General features: G+C 43.3%; 4 protein-coding genes across 4 annotated transcripts; 3 read left to right on the forward strand and 1 right to left on the reverse strand.

Annotated features, from left to right (window-relative positions):
- Positions 1-1,010: 1,010 nt before the first annotated feature.
- On the forward strand, positions 1,011-3,942 carry Bfra_010332 (uncharacterized protein; the record flags this gene model as incomplete). The annotated part of the gene is made up of 2 exons (XM_037340666.1): positions 1,011-1,196; positions 1,249-3,942. The coding sequence occupies 2 exons, from the start codon at positions 1,011-1,013 to the stop codon at positions 3,940-3,942; spliced, it is 2,880 nt and encodes a 959-aa protein (XP_037189134.1).
- Positions 3,943-6,007: 2,065 nt separating this feature from the next.
- Positions 6,008-7,011, reverse strand: Bfra_010333 (putative atp binding protein; the record flags this gene model as incomplete). The annotated part of the gene is made up of 2 exons (XM_037340667.1): positions 6,008-6,826; positions 6,964-7,011. The coding sequence occupies 2 exons, from the start codon at positions 7,009-7,011 to the stop codon at positions 6,008-6,010; spliced, it is 867 nt and encodes a 288-aa protein (XP_037189135.1).
- Positions 7,012-8,240: 1,229 nt separating this feature from the next.
- On the forward strand, positions 8,241-9,539 carry Bfra_010334 (putative s-adenosylmethionine synthetase protein; the record flags this gene model as incomplete). The annotated part of the gene is made up of 3 exons (XM_037340668.1): positions 8,241-8,303; positions 8,359-9,024; positions 9,081-9,539. The coding sequence occupies 3 exons, from the start codon at positions 8,241-8,243 to the stop codon at positions 9,537-9,539; spliced, it is 1,188 nt and encodes a 395-aa protein (XP_037189136.1).
- Positions 9,540-15,549: 6,010 nt separating this feature from the next.
- Bfra_010335 (putative intracellular protein transport-like protein) lies at positions 15,550-19,139 on the forward strand (the record flags this gene model as incomplete). The annotated part of the gene is made up of 4 exons (XM_037340669.1): positions 15,550-16,130; positions 16,215-17,220; positions 17,272-17,898; positions 17,943-19,139. 4 exons carry the CDS (start codon positions 15,550-15,552, stop codon positions 19,137-19,139), a joined length of 3,411 nt encoding a protein of 1,136 aa, XP_037189137.1.
- Positions 19,140-19,487: the final 348 nt, after the last annotated feature.

Here is a 19,487-nt window from a genome sequence, read left to right on the forward strand (position 1 = left end):
GCACCGATGAGCCGATGTCATGATTGTCATTCCAAAAACAAAACCATGCGAGCCATCCTTCACCCCGCGACATTATTTCATTTGCCACCCGCCACGACGATCATATCCTTCACTTCCAATGACAAGCGTGGAATCCATATTTGATGAGTTTCAAAGTGAATCCTCGAAAGCCAAGCCACTATCTACCGAGCTACACCATCTATAATAGAAGCGAGAGAGCGAGGGGAGTTCAAAATGGGAAATCTTGACTCGAGGCTGTAGAATGAACGGTAGGCTCTAGTTTGTTGAGGCTGGAGCATCTGGAGAATTCTTATTTGATGTTAGTTTACCACAGTACGGACAGCACATGTGGTATAATGTTGTATCCAGTCAGACTATGTACATGCCATACAAACCGGAGATATAGATGTAAAGATCGTCAGTGTAAAAGACGCCCGGGTGGGTGTTCACTGTGACGAGAACATGTTTATCGGATAGTGAAAGTGGCTTGTGTTGTCTCAACATCATATCTATCTTAACCTTTCGGTACCAGTGGTCTGTTGGGAACTGGAGGCTTGTCGTCCCCTCTTTTCTGATACACAAGCCAAACGATTTTATTTGGCTCGTCTGAGCGAGTTCAAGGGCAGACAGGTCGGTAGGTAGGTACCTCGCATATATCTTTCTTATACGTACGGATTACGAGCCGAACTTTCAGAAAGGCTGATGACAGGGGCTCAATTTCTTGATATAAAATATTCCAATGATCGATCGTATCGGAGAAAAAGTTCCGGTGCTAAAAAGTACTTAGGTGCCTAATCCCTGTCAGCTGGTAGCCTCGTGTAGAACGCGTCTAGAATCGAGATATAGAAATATTATATTGCAAATTGCTAATTGCTTTTTGTATTGTCAAGGTATTACCTATTGTTCTCCAACAACATAACTTTTTCAACCAGTCTTTGCATGATATCAATTAAAGATCACTGTATAAAATATCTTCCCCATGATATAACAAATATTAATATTCGGGTGCTATGTCAAGTCAAGATGCATCCCCTTTCTCCGACGCGTCGATTCACCAAGCGCGTCGACAATCTGGTGTCTTGACTCCAAGCTCACAATCAGTTTGTCACGACGATATAGGAAACTTGGGAAGCAAAAAGCGGAAGAGAGATGGCAATTCGTTGGAGGACTTGTTGAAGGATACATTCGTGGTCAAGGTGGGTAATCCATTTACTTATTCTTACAATACCATGTCTGATTTGAAAATAGCCCTACCCATCCAAAGCCAACACCCGACCCCGAACTTTTCAACCTATAATATTATTACCACGGTCACAGCTACCACTCTCATATCTAGACATAGGATCTGCGACTAATTCTTTGCCCCAATCACGACTTTTCGAGACTCATGTTAAGATACTGGAATTGGAGGAACGAATGGGAAATCAGCCAATGGTTCTTATAGCTAGGCTAGATGACAATCGCACTTTATACGCCGTCGAGAGAGAATCGCGAGGATTATATGTAGTCTTACAACTGGGTTCTTGGATCAACGTACATCAATTGAAAGCATCAGCCGTGGTAGCCCAGACCGAGCGCACAGATGTGTCGGTGAAGGGACTACCTTTCGGTTCAACTCATCTCGAAACCTCGACAGAACCATTCATCACACCCGAAGGGAGCAAATATACCAAAAAAAAGAGACTCGCCATCGAAGCGATACAGTCTATGATCAAACGCCCATCTACGCCACTATTGCCAGAATCCCGCCCTCAATCAGTTGCGCCTGAAAAAGTACCCGCATCCGAACCTCAAAATGATACCCAAGCAACCATCTGTTTACCTGCTTTGGAAACGAAGACACAAGCCACTTCTACTGAAATTTTTGATAATGTTCGAACTCAGTATTTCGAATCACTTTATCTTTCAAAAACTTCACTAGCCTATTTTGCAAAAGGTCCATTATCACGAGCACGCGCGGCATTTCACCTCGACTTTGACGCAAATCTCGATATGAGTGAACACATCGCATTTTTAGAAAGCCTTGTGCTATCAAGTACCCTTCTTGACAAGAAATATCGCGATGGTGTGCCTGTCTGCGTCTCATCCATTGATATTCATGACCAGAGTGCCGACGATACGATAGTGAAATCCAAGAGGAGGAAGAGCAACAAGAAAATGAAACCTGGCAAGAATGGGCTGTATCCAAATGAGGAGTCGCTCATTAAGCAATGGTGGATTGGCCATGACGAGGAGATAGAGCCTGGGGCTCCAGGATCATCTAAAGAAGAGTTAGCGAAAACTCGTATAGCGAATTTACGTATTCGCGAAACACAACTCCAAATGATTGTAATACTTGAGATTTTTGCTCTACAACCTTTAGTTTCGACAAATGAGAATTTAGACGGAGGTTTACCTAGTCTCCCGATTGACGATGGGATAATACAAAGCAAAGAGAGGACACCCAAAACTCGAAAACAGGATCATCTCACGATGCTTATTGACGTTCATATTGACCGACTATGTATTTGGCAATCCATTGCAAGTGAAGCTATCAAGGCTCCAGATACAAGCTCCGGTCTAACGCCCAACAATACCTCGAAGCATACTGATAATATTCTCAAGGACTTCTGTATAGAAGTTATTGTACCTTTCTTCTCGGCCCGTCTCCCCGATCGTTGTGATGCGATAAATCGCAAACTAGGAGGACCCATTACCAAATCGGTTTCAAAACCTAGGGTTTCTAAAGCTGCAAGTTTCTCAAACACACTTACTCGGCCAGGGACTATCACCAAGCGGCCTGTTCCTGCAAAGCAAAAGAAGAGTCTGCAGCGTGTATTGACAGACGATAGAGAGAGACGTAGTATGTCAATAGGCTCAAATAGAGCCATTTCCTTAATGAGATCGGCTACCGATCCTACCATCCCCGGTCTGAAAAGAGAGACAAGTGAAGCTCCATCCCTGTCTGGCATACCTTCTGCTGAGTTTAAGCCTCTTCATGTTAACAGAGGTGGAGTTTTGAATTCCAAAAGATTTTCCCAAAGAGAGGTGGATATGAGTACACTTGCGCCAGACCCTAATTCGAAAGCAAAGAAACAAGCTGCCATTGATGCAGAATTGAAGGATGCCATATCAGCACTAAAGAAACCGAATCGAGAGCTAGCTGGCAAAGCTTTAGTTGAGACTGCCGAACGAAGATCTGCCTCTGCTGGACATCCTCGAAAATCCAAAAAGCCTGTCAGGAACCCGCTGTTTCAAGCATTTCAATCGGTACAGATTAAAGCCACTCCAAAAACCAACCGTCAAAAAGACATGTTCGGTGAATCTCAATCGACTATTGGCAGATCCAGAGATTTCGACCAGATGGAGCTTGGCATCATTCCCCCATCGAGTGTGCCTACTATACCACAATCCAAAGCTCGCCCTTCATATGATCTTGATCCCTTTCGAGATTCTGTACAAGCGACTCCAACTCGAAAGCCCCTTTCAAGTTCGTTTAGATCTACGAGCAATCTTACAAACTTTGACGCTGATTATGGTGCAATACCACCTTCTTCACCGTTGCAAATGCGCCGCTCTAGTGCACAACTGTTCAACAGCATTCCTGATCCCGTTGTCAAAAGGCCTTCTCTGTCCTCTGTCCCAAGTAACTTGGAAACACCAATCAAAAGGCCTTCACCTTCAACATTGTTTACTGGTATACAGGAAACGCCATTGAAGGAAACACCACTAAAGGAAATACCGTTGAAAGAAACACCGATAAAAGACACTCCAGTCCGTAAAATATCAGAATGGATATCAGGTTACACCCATCCTGCGGGCTCTTCAAATGAAGACCAAGAAAATATAAGAGATGTGCCAGTAGCACTAGAAAAGATGAAACCCACACAAGTTTATAAGAAAGAGGTATCGTATTATGAGGCGTTAGGGTGGAATGATGATGATATTGATGACTTGGCATGATATAATTGCATTTGAATGGTTTTCATGAATGGTTGGCTGCATTGCGTAGGGTTCGGGTTTAGCATAGCATTGGCGTATTGTATGAATTATTTTTCAACTTGGCGTTGCATCGCATATCTTACCTAGTATACACACTTCCATAGGTATTTGCGAGATATAAATACATGAATATATGAATTATTAAATTATCCAAAACTTTCAAGAATGATATTGGAAATAATCAGCAATCAACAACTTCTCCTTCTTGCTTAACCCTACCCTACTCCTACAACTACCTACCCGTAACCTTACATGCCTGACTTTTCGTCCCAGCACAACTTCCAAAACATTAGCTTAGCTTACCTTACCGTTAACCGGGAAGCAAGCAACGGAATAGCAAGTGGAGCATGGCGGGGACCGCGATAAACAAATTGATAATGATAAACAAACTTTATGTGCATTTGCATCCATCTCTGGAAGAGAAGAAGAAAAAAAATGTTTCAATAAATCCACGTCGATTTCTTCTGGTTCTTTCTATTGGATTCTAGGAATTGATTGATTGATTGATTGATTGATTGATTGATTTAGTTCATTGATTGCAGAGCGGAGCACTCAGAGCTGAATCCCTAGTATTAATATCTAGAATCTGACTCTGTCGCCGAATTCATTCGATTCGATTTGATGCGGTTGAGATTGAGATACTGCGACTAGAAGGAAAGAAGGAACGATCAATATCAATATCAAGAAAACGAATAAGATTCCCATTGAAAAGAAAAGAAATTCTATTTTATTCTATTCTACTCTCGGAGATTTTGATAAAATAAACACACACACACACACACACACACACACACATACAAAGGATCCGAACTCGTTACCACATAAAGAAAAGGAAAATTGACAAGCCATTCCCAACGCTCTCGTATCTGTCGCTCGCGCAAGATGGATATTCTGGCGCTCATTCAGGCTAATCCTGTTGTCAATGGTATGTCTGCTTGCATTTCTCTTCCTCCTTCTCTACTATGCTAACCCTCTCTTCCAGATATCTACCACCACCTCTCTCCCTACCTAATGCAAGCGTATCCCTACCTCCTGCGCGCCTATCCGCTCCTCCACAGCACGTACATCTCTCTCTTTAGCAATTTCCTGCACCCCCTCTACCTCTTCACCATAACACACATCATGCCGCTGCTCCTCCCCCTCCTCGAAGCCACCCTCAAAGTCGCGAGTCAAAGTCCCGGTATCGCTGTCGTGGTGGGAGTTTTGGCAGTCATCTGGTTTATCTTTTTCCTGATGAGTTTGATGCGTAGGATGGTGGCGTGGGGGTTGCGCATGGTGTTTGGATTGGTGTTTTGGGGGTGCTTGGGGGGGTGACGGTGGTGGTTTTACAGAGAGGGGTGGGGAGAACTGGGGGGAATTGGTAGAGGGGGGAGGTGGGTGTTGGATGTTTTTTGGAGTGAGTATTTGAAGGCGAGGAGGGAGCAGGAGATGAGGGGGTGAGGGGTTGGTCTGATGGGGAGGTCTTTTTGTGATATTGTGGGTTGGTGGGTTTGATTGGCGTTTGGGTTTGGGTTGGATTTGGATGGGTTTTGTGATGATATGTGAGGAAAATGGGGAATAGCAATGGAGAGGAAGAGGCGGGCGGGTGATGGGGAAATGTATTGGATAGAAGGATATATGCTTCGGAGCATCAGCAATGATTGGATGAGAGTTGTAATTACCATCTGCCATCAGCGAATAGGGCAACTTAACAATGAACATAATACGAAGTTATGCGGACATTTGCACATTTTGAAGAGCAGGCTCGGGACCGAAAATATAAAATCTGTAGATAGCTCCAATCTTCCATACTTTTTGATATTCTTGGATATGATAATTCACCAAACAAACGCCAACGCTATGCATCATACAATTATTTCTCCTTAACGCCAGTTCGATACCCTCTCCAAGTCCATGCCTTCTAACCAGCTATGCGCCTCTGCTTGTGTCAAGATTCGAAGTATGCTTGACTACCCATCTTTGCAGCTGTCTGAATATTCCACATAGCCCATTTTCATTTTGTTCCAATATCCCAAACCAAGCCAACTTATTCTGCCTCATCATATTCCACCTCATCATTTGGTTCCTTTGGTTCTTGCGCCTCATGAAATTGAATAGCATCATCAATATAACTCAAGATTCCTCCAACGCTATCCTCACTCTGCACATCCAACCTCAAATACGAGACCATACTGAAACTGTCAATCAAACTCGCAACCGCCTTATTCAATCTGCGGAAACTGTTCCCCTTCATCAATGTCTGCGCATCCTTTGCTTCACCCTCTCCATCATCTTCTTCCTGATCATCATCCAATAACGACGTATCCGGATCCAAGAATCTTTTGAGTTCTCTCTTTGCGACTTGTCCTTTTACTAAATCCATCTTGGATAGAATATTGACGTGTGGAACCTCGAGCATAATCATCGCACTCATAGCAGATAAAGTACCCGCGAAAAACTTCGCACGATCAACCACAAACGTTGCTTCCAACAAATACGCCGCGCATAGATTAATATCCAGTGCGCCCGTCTTGGTCAAGAATTTTACCAGAGCAGGTAAGATTGGGATATGTGTGTATAATTCTATCTGGCCCGGCATATCGATGATAATAAGATATTCTTCGGTGAGAGGCTCAATGGCTTCGGAGAGAAAATCGAGATTTTCGAGGAGGAATTCGAAACAATAGATGAGACCGCCGTTGGGGCCGAGACTCATTTCTTCCATGACATCTTCAAGGGATATAAGATCCTTGATATCGAGATCGGGTTCGTGGGAGAAGGTTTCGGCGGCCGGGTCAAGGTTGATGTAGAAGCAGGAACGACGATTGTTTTGGAGATGATTTATGAGACCGGTACAGAAGGTTGTCTGGAGGTAAAGGAGAAGGAGATTAGTATATATCTCTCTCTTGACAGGAGAATATTCACAAAAAATCAAGACCTTTATTTGGGTATGGCTGAAGGCCTGGAAATATAAGAAAGGCGCGCATAAATGGAAAGACTTACTTTTCCTGCACCTGCAGGTCCCATTACTAGGACACCGAATTTACTCATCTTGAAATTATGGTAGGTACCTGGTATTAGTGATGAGTAGATGATATGCGACGACAATAGTATTTGTATTTGTATGTAAATAGTGAGCCCTGGAGAGCAATGATATTTTGGAAATACCTATTATCAGACTTGTAAAATGTTGATAGTGGGGTAGCTTCTATCAGTAAAAGAAAAAAAGGTTCAGCCTTCTCCTTTTCTGCTTACCTAAGCGGCCAAAAGTTTCTTTGCACGAGGCTGAGAATGGAATGTTTCCGGAAGGCGTAGAGATTTATTATTATCATTAGGAGAAAGTTAGAAGGTAATTAGCACCCACCTAACCTACGGGATGCTAGGCAAGGGCCGTCTCGGTACGAGTGTACGAATCTTTCTCAACAAACTACCACAACGATATATCGATATCAAACAAACTGGATCTATTGACAATTTTCCGGCGGCAATGTTACCCAAGAGACTACATGTACTACATAGGCAAGTCAATGGAGCGGATGTGATGATCTAGAATGCCCAAGCATAGTATGATCCGGAATACCACAAACAATCTCGGAGCGAAGGGTATCTTGAATCCCAATGTTCGGCGTCCGAGATGTATCCTAGGTGATTGAAACCAATGGACCACTATTGACACCATCAACCAATCAACACATTCAACATCTCCAGATCATCATTCATACCTGTATGGTAACCTGATAAAGGCAACTGGAACTGCAAGTCCCTCATCCTAAATACCCCTGTATGGAATCAACATGGGATGTATGGAATCAATCTTGCATGAGCATCTCTGAATCTTACATACAAATTGCGACTTTGCGAAATCAAAAGGAAAGAAAGGGTTGACAGCGGTGAGGTGTCCGGTATCATATCTACCTAGGCATGGGAAAATATGCTACTGGACTGTCGGCCAGCCTGGCAGTCTCTATTGGGAACTAGGGAGGTATTCTGTCCCAGTCCTGGAGAGATGGTGCAATTCTCCCATTTCATTACTAGCCAATTGGAATTCGTAGCACAGACATATTCTTTGTTTAACCCCACCTTCCCCCCAAAAATCCCAATCACAAACTTTTCCTTTTCCTTACATACTACATAGATCCTTTTCTTCCGACCCCTCAACCTTTTGACTCTTCTCTTCTCCCTTTAAAAACAACACTTCTCAATAATTTGTCTTTTTCTCCCATTTTCTCCCAAACAACTCTCTCTTCTCCATCATCTCCTCACATATACCAACCGCAATCATGGTTCAAGCCAACGGATCAAATGGGGTTTCCCACCACAACCAAGGAACCTTCCTTTTCACCGTAAGCTGGCCTTTTGACTCGATAACAAATTTTCCTTACTGATCATTCTCTCTAGTCCGAGTCTGTTGGTGAGGGACATCCAGACAAGATCGCTGATCAAGTCTCCGATGCTATCCTCGATGCCTGCTTAGCTGAGGACCCTCTCTCCAAGGTTGCTTGTGAGACTGCTACCAAGACTGGTATGATTATGGTCTTTGGTGAGATTACCACCAAGGCACGTCTCGATTACCAAAAGGTTATCCGTGGAGCCATCAAGGATATTGGATACGATGACTCTTCCAAGGGTTTCGATTACAAGACTTGCAACGTTTTGGTTGCCATTGAAGAACAGTCCCCAGATATCGCTCAAGGTCTTCACTACGAGCAAGCTCTTGAGCAATTGGGTGCTGGTGATCAAGGTATCATGTTCGGTTATGCCACTGATGAGACTCCTGAATTATTCCCTTTGACCCTTCAATTGGCACACAAGCTCAACGCTGCTATGTCCGCTGCTCGCAGAGACGGAAGCTTGCCATGGCTCAGACCTGATACCAAGACTCAAGTTACCATTGAGTACAAGCATGACAACGGAGCTGTCGTCCCACAAAAGGTTCACACCGTTGTTGTCAGTGCTCAACACGACGAGAACATCACCACCGAGTCTTTGAGAAAGGAGATCTTGGAGAAGATTATCAAGAAGGTTATCCCAGCTGAATACTTGACTGAGGAGACCATCTACCACGTAAGTTTAATTTTAATCATATTGCGATAATAATTTGCTAACATATTCATTTTCAGATCCAACCATCCGGACTTTTCATCATCGGTGGACCTCAAGGAGATGCTGGTCTTACTGGCAGAAAGATTATCGTCGACACATACGGTGGATGGGGTGCTCACGGTGGTGGAGCTTTCTCCGGAAAGGATTTCTCCAAGGTCGACAGATCTGCTGCCTACGTCGCTAGATGGATTGCCAAGTCTTTGGTCAATGCCAAACTTGCCAGACGTGCTCTCGTTCAACTTTCATACGCCATTGGTGTCGCCGAGCCACTCTCTATCTTCGTTGACACATATGGTACATCCGACAAGACCTCTGATGAACTTGTTGAGATTATCAGAGCCAACTTTGACTTGAGACCTGGTGTCATTGTCAAGGAGCTTGATTTGGCTAAGCCAATCTACTTCAAGACTGCCAAGAACGGTCACTTCACCAGCCAAGAATTCAGCTGGGAGAAGCCAAAGACCCTCAAGTTCTAAATAAAAATATAATAAACTCAAAACACAACATCAGTACAGGACTCAACGTCCTTGTACAACCAGGATTCCCTGTATTTCCTACGGATATCTAACGGCGCAATGATTGATGAAAGGCATGGTCTCAACGACCTTTGGGGCCAATACATGGCGGGAGTTTTTTATGATATCATTCACATTTTTTTTTACACCTGCTTTGAACAGCGCTTTATTGCATGACAAAAGCACTATTTTCTGAGTTTCTTCTCATTTGTTTTTCAAGAATAACTTACAGCAAAAGACACAAATGAAGATAAAAGTCTTTCAACATAGACCGTAGATATGGCGGGCAATGGATTATTACTCTTTTCGGGGATGGGAGGTGTGGCATACATAGCATTCGGCGTTACGGAGAACTTCAACATCTTCAATATAGTCGGAGAATACCTTGGGCAGGTTGCCTTGGAGAGGATTCTCAGTTGCTATTGTGCATGGAGCTCAACTTAGTTCGATTTGAATTGAGGATAGACGATCATCTCATCATGATTTGATGGTTAGAAGAATTGTTTTTTTTGATTTAGTGGGGGGATAGCAATTTAAGAATACTGTTCTTCCTCTACTTTTATTATTTGATATATGCATATTAGTGATATGACGTGAATTTAACTATTTGATTCGTGTAGACTCGAGAACTTGGATCAATAGTCACATCAACAGCCCTGGAAATTTCTCATACCTGTATTCAAAATTTGCCAAAACTTTCCTCGAAAATTTGTATCTCTTTGATAAAATACTTGCCATTGTGCAGAAATTTCCCTTTGTGGATGGGTTCGTATTGTTCGCAAATTCTTTGATGTGTTGTATACTTACTTGGTAATGGGATGGATGGCACGAGGCTGAGCTTGAAAATTGCTTTCCAGTCTTATTTGATAGGTGAAGGAAGGATTCAGGGGAAATTTCCAAAATAGTTGCGGTGGATAGAATCGGGCTTGGAGGTTGGAGATTAGAGAGGGAGAAGGGGGGTATCTGGGACAGAGTATTGAGTATTGGAGATTGGGGACTGAGTAGAAAGTGTTGGAGTCGTGTGTGTATGTATGTATGTAACTGGGTGGGTAGATGACGAGAGGGAGAGCGCTAGTGGGTATCTTCGGTCTTGGGGTGGAAGGTTGTGGGAGGGGTGAGTGGGTGAGTGGGTAAGTGGGTGGATGAGAAGGAGGTATTGTGTTGGTATTTGGTTAAGAGTTGGGGTTGGGGATGGAGAGATCTGGGATGAAGGGAAATGAATGGTGATGTGATGATAGGTATGTATGTATGTATGTATGTATGTATGTAAAATAGAGATGGAAGAACAGAAAGAAGAGATAAGGGGTGGAAGAGCTAGAAGAGGAAGAAATTAAGGGGGGTCGGCTCATGGGGTGTGGATGGAAGTGAGAATGAGAATGAGAGGGAGTGGAAGTGGATGAGTGTGGATGGGTGGGTGGGTGTTTGGAATTTATGTTTGTTGAGTGTGAATGTGGAAGTGCGATGGGATTAGAGGAGAGGAGAGGAGAGCAGGTAGCTGAAGCAGTAGTAAGTATGTAGAAGAGAAAAAGGGAGGAGAATATGAATAGCATGTGATAGTTGAGATGGGTTTATAGTGTACATTGGAGTTGATCACGAGAAGGTGGTATTGTGAGAGGGGCTGGATTGAGAAGGGGATGGTATCTATATATATATATATGGGGATGCAACGGGTGAATACAGATGATTTGTTTATCTTCAAGAAGGATACCCCGTAGACGAGGTTTTCGTATCATTTCACATAGCTTGATTAATTGATGTGGTGGGCAGAAAAGAGAAATTGATAGAAGACAGAATTCATATACTAGTTGACTATGTTTACTTGTTATTATTGTCTCCATCGCGATCTCTCTTTTTGTCTCTAATCCCTACCTACCTACACAAAGTCCCAAATGCCCATCTACAAACTACCAGAAAATAACTTTCCCAAGGTTCGAGAAATGATTGATGTTAAATATGGTTTCAAATACAGGTGTGAATTTCATCAATCATCACATGATCAAATACCCCAGTCTTCGTGGCTCAGTTGGTTAGAGCGTTGGTCTCATATTCCTATATGAGGTGATTGATAACAATCACTTTAGCCATCCAAAGGTCGAGAGTTCGAGTCTCTCCGAGGACATTTGATTTTTTTGATTTTGGTGCTTTTTTGGGATGTGTCTGTCTGCGAGAGAGAGAGGGAAGGGATATTGTGGGTAGAGAAAGAGGGTAGAGGGGGACGGAACATGTGTGGAATTGTGAGGGTTTGGAATGGAGTTTGGAGTTTGAGATGGAACCACCTCTGGACGGTTTGGTGGAAATAGATGGGTAGATAGATAGATAGGTGGAGAGATAGCATTGGGTGATGATCACACAAGCAACACCATACATTTTGAAGCAAGAACGAAATAGTGATGGAAAATATATGTAGATCAGGGGTATGAGAACAAGGACTTTGATACTCCAAAGTTTCAATGCAGAAAAAGATAGGCCGGCAGACAAGAAATGAAATTTTATCACAATGCACCCACATCTCACCCCGTCTGTAAACTGCAGACTATCTATCTATCTATCGAAGGGGATATTGGATGTTGATAATTTTGTGGTGTGCTGCGATATCAACCAGATGACGAATTTCAAATCATGCTCGTGAGAAACTTCCGCAGAGAAGAAGGCGGTTCAGATCATATTACTGGATCACGAACCGCGCAATGTGTGACGAAATCAATAGCTCAAGATTTCTCCAACAATAGCCTCTATTTTCATTTCCTGAAGTTAACGCGGGTAAATCAAAAGAGACACGCATACATACATACACATACCAGAGCCTATCAAATGGGGAAAAAATAAAATCATAGTAGGGAAGGACTCTCAACCATTGAATCGAAGTCTAACGAGAAAAAGGTAAAGAAGCCGCGTCTATCAAGCATCAACGCGACAACCTCGATGAACGACGCGACCGGATACCTCTTTGGTTCGAGCTTCAATCTCTCTCCAATTTCGGTGTTTCTCAAAATGGATGGGAATTTGGAGATGGGAGAAGATCTTTGCTAAGTTCAGGGGGAGGCTTAGACGGTGGAGCTTGGCTTTTATTTCATGAAGGTCCTGGATGGATAAGATGATGGATAATGAAATGATCGGTACATGGATGATGATGATAAACGAAGGATGGATGTGGAGCATGTGATTTTTTTGAATTTATTTTTGGGAGGAAAGCGAAACAAGGGAGAGGGGAGGAGGAAAGACGTGGATGTTTCGATTTTGGGGACGCTGGAAGATGGGCATAGCATAGGGATGTATGGACGTAAGGGAAACGGAAACGAAAGTTTGCTTGCATGAATGAACGAGTGGAGCTGACAGGACGGGTAGCGTTTTGACATATTGTGTAAATCAGTAAGGTTTGCTGGGTGATGCTGGATAGAAGGGTTCGCAGCATGAAAGATGTAAAAGTAGACGGAAGGGTAATTTTGAGTGCAGAGAAATGCAATTCTACGACAGAGAAGTGTAATTCTACAATTCTCTTGGGCATAATTCACGAATTTGACCAAATGTGTTCAAAATAGAATCATGATGACTATCTTCATCAAGGTCTAGATCCATCAGTCATCAAGGAGATGAAAAGTGGAGCTGGAGGTAGGTAGTTCCGTATACAAGGTGAGGCGATAGTCTGTACGGTCCTTTCTGTAGACTGTAGTAGAACATCTAGTAAGATGAACACTATGAAGGGATTATTAATTTCGAAATTGAGTTTGGGGGTCTCTCAACTTTTGCCGGTTCTAGTCGTCGGGGATTAAATATAATTATTTTGTACATGATGCTCGAGAGTTTAGACTTTGGACACTTTTCACATTCGGTTCTCGGTATGTGTTGTGGGAGCATCCGTCGAGATGGTGTTGGAATTCGGTAAAGTTTAAGAGCTTTAAACTTCTCGCGATGAAGGACTGGTAGGGAATGCAGCAGCGATATAGAACATTGGAACATTACCATCTGGTTTTGTAGGAAGTTAAAACGAATGAAAGTTTTGAGGATAGATGAATTAGCTTTCGAGTAAAGGATCAAAAGACAATATGAAATTTACTCCGAATTTTTAATCTACGTTGAATGAGATTTCGATCTGGTGGCTGTGAAGAAACGTACAGATTCTAGAGCAACGAGTGGCAATGGCAGCTGTGATCAAGCGAGGGGGCATAGTAATTTCCAGTGCCTGGCTACCTACCGGAACGGGCCATTTAATGGTACAGTGTACCAATTTAGGGAATACTTAGCGCTCACGAAAGGATTGTTTACACCTACTAGGTATCCAATGTCATCTACTCCTCTAGGATGAGGTGCCAGTCTGACATACGCAATGGATGCAGCTTTGTAGTTTGTTTGTTTGTCTGTCTGTCTGTCTGTCTGTATGCGGAGATTCGGATATCAGAGGATGGGGTCCTATGAATGGAAGAATTTCAATGTACAGTATAATATTCTAAGAATAGTTTGAATTCGGATGTTTGTGGTAGACTGTCTCAAGACAAACAGTAGTAATTTCGGGGTGGTAATCATCGAATGATCTATCTGTTTGGCTGAAGCCTTATGATGTAAGGTAATTGTAAGACGTCTCACTCAAACCTTATGTGCTACATGAGATCAAGCTTGTGCGGTTATTCTCATGTTCAGTCTACACAGCATTGGCAACGTAAGAAGCGTAATCGGAGACGAGCGTAATCGCTGTGGATGCTGCATATCTTCAAGATGGCATGCTCATCGGGCTGAATACTACCTGGTTACCAATGATGTGATGGGTGCAGTAAGATGACTATTTGGCTGCTTATTGTTCAGCGCAATGGTCGTATGAATAGATGAATCCTTCCGTTGATGATTGGACGATTAAGCACGATTACACCAAAGACTTGGATATTGATAATATGATATTGGGCAAAGAGAAGCATGAATGTTACCGTATGAATCTTTGATACGTTCAACGTTATCCTCGAAGAAATAAAGGGTTGCATTACTGCACCTCTGTTAATCAGGGGTAATGGGACTGTCGGCAAAGAGAAGATCAGATCTATTGGTCCCTGTCTTCCCTATCCTTCCTTTCCTATCCACTCACTCATTACTATTGATGTGGCATATATGCACGTTGGCGCGCACACGCAGAGTTTCGGCAGAGAAATCAACAGATGATAGTCCTGTTATTGAGTTTATTGGCTTAGAATGAAGCGGTTGACGATTCATAATTACTGTGGAAGGGAACAATATGAATGTGAGCCAAAGATTGGATGGACAGAACATCGAAATTTTGGATTGCGTTAACTGATGATCCACCCTAAGAAGCGTCTGACCAATCACAATGGAATCGTACCTGAAAGGGATTCCGCTTCCATTCCATCTATCCACTTCTCCTGACGGACTATTCTCCTTTGGTAATAGTACAAGGTTCGTCCGTCCTCAGGTACTAACTCCAAGTGAGTAGCGCGTCCATTTTTTTCTGTCCTCACATCCTTATCCTTGTTCAACGGTAGCAGTCACTACCAATTTGAGTCAAAACTCATTTTCCCAAGTGAAGTGAAAAGAGGAAGAACTAAGCACAAATGAAGAATGATTCTGGTGAATGGTAAATTCTATTGTTTACTATTATTGCTAAGGGTAAATCTTAATTCATAGTCTACCACCTCTCCATTGGATCTCAATTCTTGATCGAAAGACTTTCTATCTCAAAATCTGAAGAGGAAACCTAATTCTCCTCCTCTTCCACCCCCAGCTTACTCCTCAATTTCAATCCCGGACATCATTAAGCCCAATTACTACTGTGATCGTTTATCTTTCACAGTCGGGGGTTCAACCTCTTTCGACCCTTCTGATCCATTCCATCTCCCATACCTCGTTTCCCCCCTTCGAACCAAACCTCTTCCAGTGGCCTTCCTTGACTGCACATCTTTTTCCTTTTCTTCTTCCGGTATTCATCTAAACCCTAATGTTTTGATATTGCCATCTGGGCCTTATAGAAAGAATGGCGTCCGTCGCAGATATACAACCAGAAGCTCACCCCTCAACTCCTGATTCTGAGACTCATTACGCTTCGAATACTCAATTGAATCCATCTGATCTCACGGACTCAACCACCCCGGTCACCATTCCACAGCCAAATCCACATGAAAACCAACATCGGCCAAATCCTCGACCAAAGAATCCTACATATTCGCAGCTCTCACAAACACAGTCAGCCACAGCCCGATCGCGCGCATATTCAACAGCTTCCACGTCGTCAGTAAATTCCGTTCGTCGCAAACCTTTACCTGTAAGTGCCTCGCCTTTGGCAACCAGGTTTTCCACCAGGTATTCCACGGCGGAATACTTCAGTCCATCTATCGAAGAATTGCCAGAGCCGGATCTTCCATATTCTAGGTATACGAATGTTGCCGATAGTCCAACACTTTACGAATTTCCATCGGATATAAAAAGCGCTTTGCCATTTTCCCCAGAAAGTTCTAGCAATAGAAATTCCATCCGAAGTTCAATAAGAAGTTCAAGGAGCTCCAAAAGTTCTAAAAGCTCTAAGAGTGTTTCGAAACAAGAACGTCCATCATCAAAGTATGTTTACTAGGCATTCACTATTTCTAACATCTGATCAAACTCATTCACTGTTTCACGTTGATGCTAAGGCTGCTTAATTAGGAGATTTTCGAGCGAACAAATCGCTTGGACTTCAGTGACGCCAGCGCTACCAGAACAACCAACAGATAACGAAGAACAAATCCTTAGTCCAAAAAGTCCGAACCTTTTAGTCCCGTCTCATACACGTCCACCGGGAGCCTCGAGGCATGAAAGATTGGTTAGCGATTCGCCATTAAGTTCTGATTCTGAATCTACCGGTCATTGGTACGGGGATTCTAGTCCAGGAAGTCGTCCGGGTTCTGCTACTATGTCCATTTTTTCATCCAAAGCTACACCACCACATAATATTATACCTAATGCTCCGGCACGAACCTATACTCACGAATCTCACGACTCTACATCAACTATACATAAACCCAAATCACCGGGGAAACTTGGTTCTTTCTTTAGTAGCTGGGGAGGTGCCGTATCCCCATCGAGTTCAACGACAACCTTTTCGGAAGATAAGGCAGATTATTCACCAAACTCACCCATACCGTCGTCAAATGCATCGCCGCATAAACTTTCTGAATTTGAAGACTCCCATTCGAGGACTCATACTAAAGCGCCACCGGCCGCGATCGATATTCCCAAAGCCAATGCAGATGCTGCCCATTACTTCGAAAACGCATATCTACAAATACCCATAGCGACGCCTAGTCCGCCGCCTTTACTAGTTGAAGAGATGGAGCGAGAATTGAAAGAAATCAGCCAAGAGCTAGCATCTTCCATACGAAGGGAGATGGACCTGGAAGATCTTGTAGACAGGTTACAGCTCGAGGCCCAAAATTCAGGAACAAATAGTAGCAAGCGAACAAGTGATTATTTTTCAGATTCTGGAACAAGTGTGATTCCCAGATATGGAGAACCCGATCCTAAGCAGGATGAGCTTGATCGAATACAGAGGAAGACAGAGCAAGAGAAGGCTTCTATCAAATTAGAGCTTACAGATAAGCTACAAGACGAGAGAGCTATAAGAAAGCAACTCGAAACACAAATTCGATCTCTAGAAGAAAGAGCGGCTCAGGTAGTTTCTCTCGATTAAAAAGAAATGAATACAACTAACATAGTGGCTTAGGTTGATCTTGCAGCTATAAATTCAGTGGATGCCAATGGGCGACTTAAAGAGTTGGAGGCAACTTGTGAGGATCTTCGACGCAAACTATCCGAAGAGAAACAGATCAGGGAAAACTTCGAAGATCTTTTGACTGCACTCAAAGCAGATCTTGAAACCTCACATAACGAGCGTGACAATTTACGAGATGAAATTGTGCCTCAACTCAAGGCACGTGTTGAAGGGCTCGAAGCACAAGCTGCAGAACATGAAAAGTTGACCTACGAGCAAAGCAAGATGAATCAAGAAATTCAAATTCTCAAGAAGGAGAATACCACATTAATCAATGCCCAAAGGCTACAAATGGAGATGAACCAGTTCAACTCCCTCTCGGAAGAAGACAACATAAGCAATCTACCCAGGTCGAGATCATCCATAATGAGCATTGGTGGCATCGGTGGACTCGGTGGTTTGAGTGGTGGTCTAGGTGGCTTGAAACGGGCCAACTCTCTCGCACACACTGGCAAAACCGCTAGATCACCTGGCTTATCTAGGACAACATCCGTCAAGACTGCTGAGTCCAGAGAAGCTTTGGCAGAACGAGTAAAGGATATTGAACTCCAACGAGATTCTCTACATCGTGCTCTTAAAGTTTGCTTGAACGTCAAGAGCACCAGAATCGTGAAAATGAAAAGAAAATCCGCCAACTGGAAATGGAAAGAGATCGTGCTATGAACCAATCTCCGAGGCGGCAAGGATACGATAAGGAAGTTTCAAATCTTAGAGAGGAAATCAATACCCTTCGTCGCCGTGCTGATGAAGCAATTGAGCAGAAGTGGCAATGTGAAAAAGGTCTAGGTGGTTTGAAGATGGATCTCGATCGCGCTGAACAGGAAATCGGCTCACTACGAAGCTTGTTACAAGAGAAAGACATATTAATCAAACGATCTAGCACAGATTCTAGACCCGGCAGCTCACACGCAACCTCCGAGACACTTGAGCGATCGTACCGGGATCTTCAAGCGGCTTACTCAGCTTCCCTGGAGCGAATCAAGGCCCTTGAAATCTCAGCCTCTAGTGACGAGGATACTGCGAGAGCTATGGAGCAGTTGGAGAAAAGCTTGTCTGACGCAATTACTGAAAGAGATGTTGTAAAGCAAGAGCTTGAGGCAGTCAGAGAGCAATCGGAATCTTTGAGAGATTCTGAGAAGGTACATCTTCAAGAGGAGATGCAATTGGCAGATGAGCTACGTGAATCAGCCAGACGAGTCGAGGAATTGGCTGGACAAGTCAGACTGCAACTTGCTTCAAATAGCACTCTTAGACAGCGTCTAGCTGACGCTATTGAGCGAGGAGAGAAGGAGCAGAAAGCCAATGCGCAAAAGATCACATTCCTTCAAACCAAGCTCAGGGCTCTTGAGGAAAAGCTTATAGCTGCTCAGAATATTTCTGAGGTAAGAATTGCTCGTCATGAAGATGAGATTCGTGATATCACGGACAGCCATAATATCCAGCTTCTTCGCGTGAAGTCGGAACTCCGTTCACCTCGTTCGTTCGGGCCTAAATCGCCAATGTCTCCATTGTTCGCAAATGCGAAGAAGGTACCGCGTCTTTCTATTACCACATCCGGAAAAGGAATGTCGGTATCCGAGGACTCGAAGGTTGAGGTTTTGAGGCAACAAGTTGTAAACCTTGAAGCTGCTCTTGCAGAAGCAGATAGAGAGATGGAGGAAGTTGTCGGCCGTATGAATATCGCACAGATCGAAGTAATGGAACTACAGAACGAAAGAGAAGAGGCCGTACGTGAGACGAGAAAATTACAGAAGACGATTGAACAAGAAAGATTGAGGGCTTTCGAGGGGAGATTTGCTACTCTTAACTCGTCATCATAATGAATCTAGGGATGTTGAGGTTGAGGGTGGTTTTAAGATTGTTTCATCAAGCGGCTTTAGCGTTTGTCAGTCTGGTGATGATTTTCTATCAGCATTTTTACTTTGTTGATCACCCAAGAGCTCCGGAATTGATGAGTCTCAATGGATGGGTGAATATGGAGTTTTATTTATTATTGATTGGCATTATTTTTTTAGTCATTGACAAAATGCATCAAATGGGATGGGCCAATTTGGTGGCTTTTACATCATATTATATATACTAAGGTCGACAGACGTCTTGGTGGAGTCGAATGGTATCTTATCTAATATTGTTTCCAAGATGGTGGGACAAATGATGAGTTGTGGTCA

This window comes from Botrytis fragariae (assembly GCF_013461495.1).
Source record: "Botrytis fragariae strain BVB16 chromosome Unknown tig00000186, whole genome shotgun sequence".
In the NCBI taxonomy this organism is placed as follows: domain Eukaryota; kingdom Fungi; phylum Ascomycota; class Leotiomycetes; order Helotiales; family Sclerotiniaceae; genus Botrytis; species Botrytis fragariae.